Source organism: Peromyscus eremicus, chromosome 20 (assembly GCF_949786415.1).
Source record: "Peromyscus eremicus chromosome 20, PerEre_H2_v1, whole genome shotgun sequence".
Taxonomy (NCBI): Eukaryota; Metazoa; Chordata; class Mammalia; order Rodentia; family Cricetidae; genus Peromyscus; species Peromyscus eremicus.
The window spans coordinates 64,215,704-64,224,167 of NC_081436.1; the positions used below are offsets into that span (position 1 = coordinate 64,215,704).

At 50.8% G+C, this 8,464-nt stretch overlaps 1 protein-coding gene and 1 long non-coding RNA gene across 2 annotated transcripts; one reads left to right on the forward strand and one right to left on the reverse strand.

The window, feature by feature from the left end:
• Positions 1-409: 409 nt before the first annotated feature.
• LOC131896977 (uncharacterized) lies at positions 410-4,457 on the forward strand. The gene is made up of 3 exons (XR_009375556.1): positions 410-1,154; positions 1,382-1,489; positions 3,809-4,457. It is a non-coding gene; the product is annotated as an uncharacterized LOC131896977 (long non-coding RNA).
• A 1,062-nt stretch (positions 4,458-5,519) lies between these two features.
• Positions 5,520-7,342, reverse strand: Kcns2 (potassium voltage-gated channel modifier subfamily S member 2). The gene has a single exon (XM_059248144.1). It carries the CDS (start codon positions 7,321-7,323, stop codon positions 5,890-5,892), a length of 1,434 nt encoding a protein of 477 aa, XP_059104127.1. The 5' UTR covers positions 7,324-7,342; the 3' UTR covers positions 5,520-5,889.
• Between the last annotated feature and the right edge of the window lie 1,122 nt (positions 7,343-8,464).

The following is an 8,464-nucleotide window of genomic DNA, read 5'->3' on the forward strand; positions in this document are numbered from 1 at the left end:
ATTGGCCTCACTGTGGTGGTGGCTGTGGGGAGGCCTGGTCTTTGAAGTTGGTTCCAGTCACATTCTGACATCATAAAGCTAGTTAGGATGTCCCACCTCAGCAACAGCAGAATTCAGCTTAGGCTGTTCAGAGGTGGCTTTTCTCTGGCCTGCTTTTGTACCTGACCGCTGCTTCTCAAGCACATTGACTTGACTATTTTTTTTAATTGAAATTTTTCATTTAATTTTTTTTTATCATGTTTTTCCTTCCCCCAACTCCCACCATATTCCTCTCTACCTTCACACTTTCCAGAGCCTTGCCTCCTGGGCTTTGTGCGGGTCTCTGCACTGAGAGGAAATGGGGGGGGGGAGAAGGAGGGGGAGAAAGGGGCGGGGGAGAGGTAGAATGGAGGGGACAGAGGGAGGGGAGGGGAGAGAGGAGGGGGAAAGGAAGAAGGGGAGGGGGAGATGGGGAGAGAGGAGGGGGAAGATCCTCCTGTCTTCTTTCTGACCTCCACCAGGGTCTCTTGACTGTCTGGTCTCTTCCTGATCTCATTAAATGCTGCCTATTTGTCTCCAGTTTTCTCTGTTTTTTTCTTTGTTTTCTCCTGTAACTTCTACCCCTCCTTCCTCTCTTTTTCCTGCCCTCTTCCCATCCTCATTTTCTTTGATAGGAATTTCCACAACTCAGGGGTGAACCATGTCAGCTGCTAACCCAGTCATCTGTGTGGGAGAAGCCAGCCAGGAGGGACAGTGATACTGAGAAATAACAGAAGGAAGAAAAGCAGCTTTTCCCATCTGCAGTATCAATGCAATATCAATAGAATCAATGTCCTCTGAAGAAAGCTACTGAAAGATTTTGAAAATAAGAGATGAACTTTGAGCACGTTATTTTTGAGGAGCAGGTATTTTGCCTTGTGAGGTATAAAGCGTCTTGGTGCCCAAATATCCCTGATACATGTTTATTCTCCTTTTGGACAGAGGGGTCAAGCCACACCCCACTAGATGGGAACACAGGTCATGGTCAGTGCCACCTTGGTTCTGGCATTGACCTTCACCTCAGCTTTCCAGGGGATGCAGGCAGAATGCGGCACCCTGCAGTGAGTTAACCTGTGAGACAGGAGAGTCATCTGAACTACACACCAAGAACCTCCCAGTAACATCCTGGAACAGGGGTGAGTACCTGCCTGGCTTCACAAAGAACAAAAGTGAGCCAAATGGAATGCATGTGGTTTCTCCTCTTTGCCTAGTAACTTTTAACAGCAGAAATTTGGATTGCATATAAGAAGTATGAATAACTTAAAGCCTACGGTAGACAATGGCTGCTTGTTTAAAAACTCAAGGTACTTGAACCAGACACTAGGCCTAAGCCTTTTTCTTTGTCTCTCTCTGCCTGCACAAGAGGGGTGAAACCTCCGCTCTCCTAAAACATAAATCAGAGATGTGGGGAGCTCTTGTGCTCTAAGGAGGAGATTTGAGAGGCATGCTGAATTTCTGCGGTCATACCAAGGTAAACAAACACCTTTAAGAATTATCTCACCCAACTTCCTCACTCTGAAGCAGCGGAAAGGGAAGTCAAAAGGCCAGGAGTTAAGGTTCAGTCAAGCAGTGCCCCTCTCATTGATTCCCCTGTGGCCTCGGAAGACCGCAGCCTCTAAGTTCCGGGCGGGAAGGACTAGAGTCAGTTTCACAAACCCTCCAACAATATTCACACCCAACCAGCCTGGACACTCTGAGTTACTCCATACCAGGTTGACAGATTGGCACTCTGGGACAGGGCGGGGCTGTCAGAGCAGGCTGTAGAGGCTCTGAGCAGGGCACTGAGTGAAAAGGAGATCCTTCAGGAGCCTCTGGCCCACTGGGGTCCCAAGAAAATGTAACAAGCCTTCTACCAAGCTCCTAGTAGCTCCATATCTTAGCAAAAGCTCCTTTCCCTGCTGCCTGACAAGAAGAAATTTCAGCCTTGGGGTGGGGGAGACCATCACTTAAATCTCCAAAACCCGTGTAAATGTGGGGAGGCAGGATGGTCTCCTACCACATGGGAAGCCGAGATAAGTATTCCCAAAGCAAGGTGGCTAGCTAGACTAGCAAAACTGATGTACTCTAGCTTCAAGTGAGAGAGCCTGCCTGCATATATAAGGTGCACAGTAATTGAGGAAAATAACCAGCTTTAACCTCTAGCTTCTACACACATGTGAACATGAATACACACACCACACACACACGTGTGAACATTCACACACCACACACACATGTGAACATGAATATACACACACCACACACATATAAACATGAAAAAATAAGAACCCAGTTCAGTCTTCCAGGCAGTCCAGTCCCTTGCTCCCCGGTGCCCTTGTCTCTGCCGCTCCATGTGTGACTGAGGGGCCTTAAGGAAATTAAATAATTGTTTTCTGTTTAATCTGCACATTTGCAAGGCTGGCATCCTCCACATGTCAGTCCTGTGCCTCATTCCAGAGTTGAGGCCCAGGTTTTTAAGCACAGGACTCAGAACGGCGCAGTGGAGCAGTCAGGACGCTTGCACAGCAGTGTTAATGAGTGTTAAAACTGACATCGCAAATACAGTGTTCTCGATGCTTAAAATTACAACCCTGGAATAAGCCATGCTGTTAAAACATACAAGAAACACCAGTTAAGTCTAAGTAGAGACCACACAGCCTGTACAGACCGCCGCTACCCCCAAAGTGCAGAACAAATCATTTCCATTGAAATGAAGCAGTAATTAACAGGTAGTTCAGTGATCTGAGTGCCGTGATAAGTAGAAATAACAAATCCAAATATTAAACACCAATTACTGCCTGATGAGCTCGGCATAAGCTCGGCATTCAACACGCCCCTTCTCTGCAGCAAACCTGGGGAAGGAGGATGTCTGACGGGGATCACAGCCTAAGCCTAGTGCATCCGTGTAACCGACACGTGTTACTTCCAAAACGTCCGTGAGTAAAGCAGGGAGTGAAGCCCGGACACACGTGCACCTGTGTCTACAGTGTGTGTGTGTGTGTGTGTGTGTGTGTGTGTGTGTGTGTGTGTGTGTGCATCCCACCAAAGCAGGATTGATTACAGGTCACTTCACAGTCTGATGGGTAATCTTTGTAGATTTTACTCCCAATAACAGGGCAGAAAATTAACCTGCCCTTCCCTGGTTACCAGGAGACATGCTGTGACAGGGCATTATCTAACATTATCCAATCGGAGGCTTTGCTGCTGAGCCAGCACTTGTGAACTTCATACCTTGGTGTGGTTTGGTGGTGAGGGAAGGGTTCCCAGAGTCCCACACCATTCTTCACCTTCTGTGGGAAGTCAGTGTCCCAGCCGTGGGGTGGTTCTCCCTCGAGGCCTCTGAAACCGCTGCTTGGAGAACTCAATGCTCCTGGGAACTTTTCATGTACTGGATCGACTGAAAGTCTTGGTGGGCAAAGAAATATTCTTTTACAAGTATACATATATGTACAAGAAATGTTTAAAAAAAGTTTCTAAAGCACTTTGGGATTCCCCCAAAGAAAGGCACCAGATAAAGCAAGTCATTACCAAAAAGAAAAGTCAAGTGCTCCAGCTTTTGTACCCTCGTAGGTACCCACTAGAGGTCTCTCTTTTTTGGTGGTAAACCCGCTCATTTAGGAAAGTCCTTGAGAGCAGCTTTTACTCTGCCTCCTGCCTTATCTCTCCTTCACGTCAGCGTCATGGTCAGTGACCATGGCTGCCATGCCGTTACCTTGTATCAGCAGCCTTGGCAGACCGAACAGTCCTCACAGGTTTGCTGTCACCTGCCTTCAGCGCATCTGGGGACGCTTTATAATGTTCTGTCTTCCAGGGCTGAGGACACTAGCCAACAAGAGTTCCCTTGCAAACTCCAGAAAACACGCCTGGTCCTCTGACTCCTCGGCAGGTTCTTCAGGTTATCTCACATCCTGCTGCTTTGGAATAACACACACAGTGTGTCTGCATGGAGGCACTAGAAGGTTGCCACCCTTTGCCCCCCCCCCCCAATAAGACTCCAATCTGATGAAAGATTTGAACTGGAGGCTCAAGGACATTAAGTGGCCAGTGCATTCATCCAACAAATCACCCACACTGTAGTAGCCATGACAACTACTAGAACACAATGCCCTCTGAGAAGATCCACTCCATACTCTCGTGAGGTGTGGATTATCCTTACCCGACTAAAACACAAAATGGACCAATTAAGAGTAGGTCCAGACTTTGGATAAAAAGCCTGTTTATCTCCATATTTGGATCCCTAGATTCTATAGCCTTGCCAAAGACTTAACAATAATGAAAGCCACTGGAAAACCATCAGATTATGTAGAGGATGCTGGGAAAGAATTATCCTAAGAGGGGCCCAGCTTCCCTTCCTACTGTGTTATGTTGACGAGCTGCAGAAGAGGAGCAGGGTGTGTGGAAAAGGAAACAGCGGCAACCCTTCAACAAAGCTTAATAGGTTGAAAGGTTTCCTGACTAGCTTTAAGGTTTTTAAGAAATTCACAGTTATTTATGTTTTATGAAGTAAGTAGTTTTTGGCTTTATAACTCTTTTCTTCTGGCCTCTACCGCCCGCCCGCCCCCTCCCCCCCACACACAAGAAAATCCTGCAATTGCAATGGAAATAAGACCCCAGGGCTTCCACCTTGGGAAAGCCATGCTGCCTTCACGCATGTCTGTATCTTGAATATGCTTCTGTACTACCAGGCTTCCATGTCCCAGCAGGAACTCAAGGCAATCAAAACATCATACATACTCTCCTGTATCCTAGAAGCAAAACTACCTAAAGAGAATTCTGCTTGGAAATAAAAGGGCTGTCATTTTATGAGCTTTCAGAGCAGGCAAGAAAATGTTTAAGCTACTGCCCTTGCTAGCAACCTAACAATGCTCACCTCACGACGACAACGCAACACTAACCTGTTCTAGTTGAGAAAGACGCACAACCTTATTCCTAAACATCTCTAAAAAGAAATTCTTGAAAAACATGCTAATACCAAGACACAGCAAACTTTGGTCAAAATGGCCTGGATTAGGAATCCCAGCCAGAAATAAATGCCTCTATGATTCCTCCAGAAGAAATAGAGGCCTGACTGTCAATGAAAGGGCTTAGCCTACATGAACTCTGTTTATAATATCTTAGGGTTTGGGACATGTTTAACTAAAGTCCCTTCCCTAATCTATCCGCTTAGGGAAAAACATTTAGTCTTTACTACATGTGGACTGAATAACATTCTCTTACATTGACACTTAGGAGATACACATCTATACACATCTTTCTAAAAACTGACTGGCATATCCATGCAAGTCACAAGGACAGGACCAAGTAGAAAGAAGACTTGCATTGGTCAAGTGTGCTTAGCTTACAATCTTTCTGTTTTGGTATTAAAATTAAATGAAAGCAATGGATAAATAATTGAGATTCTGTTTTCACAAGGCTGTGGTCCAAATCTCATGATATCCTTGCTGACATCATAGACAGTTGTGTTTCCACTGGACAGACTTGCAGGGGCTTTTTATATGGAGTTCACACAACAACCTCAGAAATACGAGCACAGACAACTCTATTCACAGATAATACTGGGGCATAAACACTAGAATAGTGCACACAGAGGACAGATAAATCAGCATTCTAGATACTCATCTGGCAGAAAGATGAACATTTTATGCCCATGATGCAAAGACCAGTGAGTGTCATTTCACTGAAAGGTGCAAAGGCATGGTGTTAGACACACCATCCTCTAAAAAAATGCAATCCTCTAAACATTGCAAAAACAACCTAGGGCTCATATCCCATGCAGCTCTCCCTCCAGGGTCAGAATGACTCCTTATGCCATAACCCTACAGTGCCTGGACTGTGCCGAAGGCGCAAGAAGCAGATCGGCAATGTATGTCTGAGGATGACCAACGCTCCCAGCTAATGGAGAGAATCATCTAAACTCAGTTCACTGGGTGAACTCCTGCTCATGTTTGTCAGGCTTGCCATGAGGGATTTAACTTTATGGGCATAGTAGTCCCTTAAATTGACTGAAGGGACCTCCTTCATTCCATCTCCAAAGTCACAGCTACGCATAGCACTCTCAAGTTGCTTTTGGCGCCGGTAAAAGTGGGAGAACTTATTGAAGATCAAGGTGATGGGCAAGACCACCACCAGGATGCCTGCCAAGATGCAGGCAGAGGCAGTCAGCTTCCCGGCTGTGGTCCCTGGGACCACATCTCCATACCCCACAGTGGTCATACTGACGGTAGCCCACCACCAGCAGGCGGGGATGGTAGCCAGGCCTTCGTTCTCCTCCTTTTCGATGGTATAGGCCACCACCGAGAAGATGGAAATCCCCACCGAGAGGTAGAGCAAGAGCAGCCCCACTTCCTTGTAGCTGTATTTCAGGGTGGCTCCCAAGGAGCGGAGGCCAGTGGAGTGTCTGGCCAGCTTGAGAATCCGGAAGATCCTCATCAGCCTCAGGACCTGAGCCACCCTGCCCAAGTTAGCCAAGGTAGGCGAACTCTCCACCACCAGGTTCACCACCAGAGTTATGTAAAAGGGCACAATAGACATGAGGTCAATGAGGTTTAGAGCATTCTTGAAGAACTTGAGAAAGTCAGGGGCCACAGCAAACCTGGCCACCAACTCAAATGTGAACCAGGCGATACCAAAGTGCTCCACGATTTCGAACCTGGGGTCTTCACCAGGGTTGCCCTGGCTATCAGGGATTTGGAAGTCGGGCAGGCTATTGAGGCACATGGTGATGATAGATCCCAACACCACCAGGATGGACAGGACGCTGAAGACCCTGCTTAGGACCGAGTAGCCCGGGTTGTCCAGTGCCAGCCACAGCTGCCTGCGGAAGTTGCCCAGGGGTTGGCCATCGAACTTGGAAGCATCGTTATAGAAGGCCAAGATCTCGTCAAAGGAGGACGTGGTACTCTCCTGGTCGCTCTGTTCGTCCCACTTCTCCTGCTCAGGTTCCACTTTGCGGCCATGGTAGCTATAGCTGCAGCAAGAGTCGATGAAGAACTCATTGATGCCCCAGTACTCGATCTCCTGGCTGAAGGAGAAAACGCACAGCTCAGCCATGACGTGCAGCTTGCCGGTGTGGTAGAAATGTAAGACGTAAGGAAAGAGCTCAGGGTTACGGTCGAAGTAGAACTCATGCTGGACGTCGTCATAGTCATCGCAGAGTTCCAGAATCGCCTCTCGAGAGTGGCAGAGGAGCAGCCGGCCCAGGCGCGTCTCAGGGAAGCGCAGCAGCGTGTGGGAACGCAGCCGTCTCTTGAAGCCGCCCACATTGACGCGGATCTCTCCATCCTCGACGTCGGCCTCGGACACGTCCCACAGGCTCTGACGGGTCATGCTGGAGATGCCCAGGCGCCCGCGCCGCGCGGGGGCGCTACACCTGAAAGCGGAGGGAACCGCATCCGTGTGAGCGCCGGCACTCCCCACCCCAGCCTCGCTTTTTCCTTCTCCCCACCCTCCTCTGGCGGGCCCAGTCCTCTCCAGCAGGGTCTCTGTGTGCGGTTGGGCACTGGGGTGCTGGAATGGTTCTATGGGGGTTGACCCCTTCTCAAGGCAAGGCAAGGGTGTTCGTTTCTACGAGTATAGTCGGGCCTCCACCTCCTCCCCCGGAGTAGCGTCCAACGGCTCTGAGAGCCCGGGGATGGGGGGTGGCGGGTGGGGGCTGCGTGCTGACCTTGCCTGTGAGCAGATCAAGGAGACGCCCCCGCCCTCTCGCCGCAGACAGGCGGGACCCAAGCTGAGATGCGCACCGCAGGGCTGGGCCAAGAAGGGGGCGCGGAGATTTGGGAGGGGGCGGGGAAATTCACCGCTCCAGTCGGTAAATCTGGGCCCAGGGGGGAGAGGGTCAACTCGGCGTCCCAGTCTTCAGCCTTCAAGGACCGATCCCCTTTCCTGCCCCCTCCCTACCCCCATCCCTGCGCCCTTCTGGCGCCGTGCCCCCGGGCCGCGTGCGCTGCGCCTTCCCCTGGCTTGCCTTGCGCGTTCTGGAAGCGCTTACCTGGGTGCACCGGCGCCCGCGGCCGAGGCCGGCGGGAAACTTCCCCGACCTGCTGGCGAGCATCACCGCGGTGGCCGCCGCAGGCTGGCTGCGCGAGTGCGCGCGGGTGCGAGGATGTGGATGTGTGCGCCTGTGTGTGTGCCCCGCCACCGGGCAGGCGGGGTCCGCCGTGCGCCTCCTTCAGTCTCGAGCCCCACACGCCGCCGCCTGCAGCCGCGAGAGGCTCACAGGTGGCTGCGTGGCCCCGGCGCTCGTGGAGCCCCCCTCTTCCGATCCGCGCGCCCCTCACCCGCCGAGAGAGGCAGGAGCCCACGCCGCCGGCGCCCGCGGAGCGGGGGTGGGAACAGAGCCCGTGCGCCTTGCGGAGGGCCCAGAGCCCCGAGCCGCGCGATGGTGCTGAACGGACAGCTCCGTGCGCTTCAGCCTGGGGCTCAGCCGCCGCCCCAGACTCCGAAGATGTCATTCTGTTCCCCGGCGCCC

Excerpts from the sequence above, each read along its gene's own strand:
- Kcns2 (XM_059248144.1), bottom strand. The coding sequence starts at position 7,323 with ATGACCCGTCAGAGCCTGTGGGACGTGTCCGAGGCCGACGTCGAGGAT.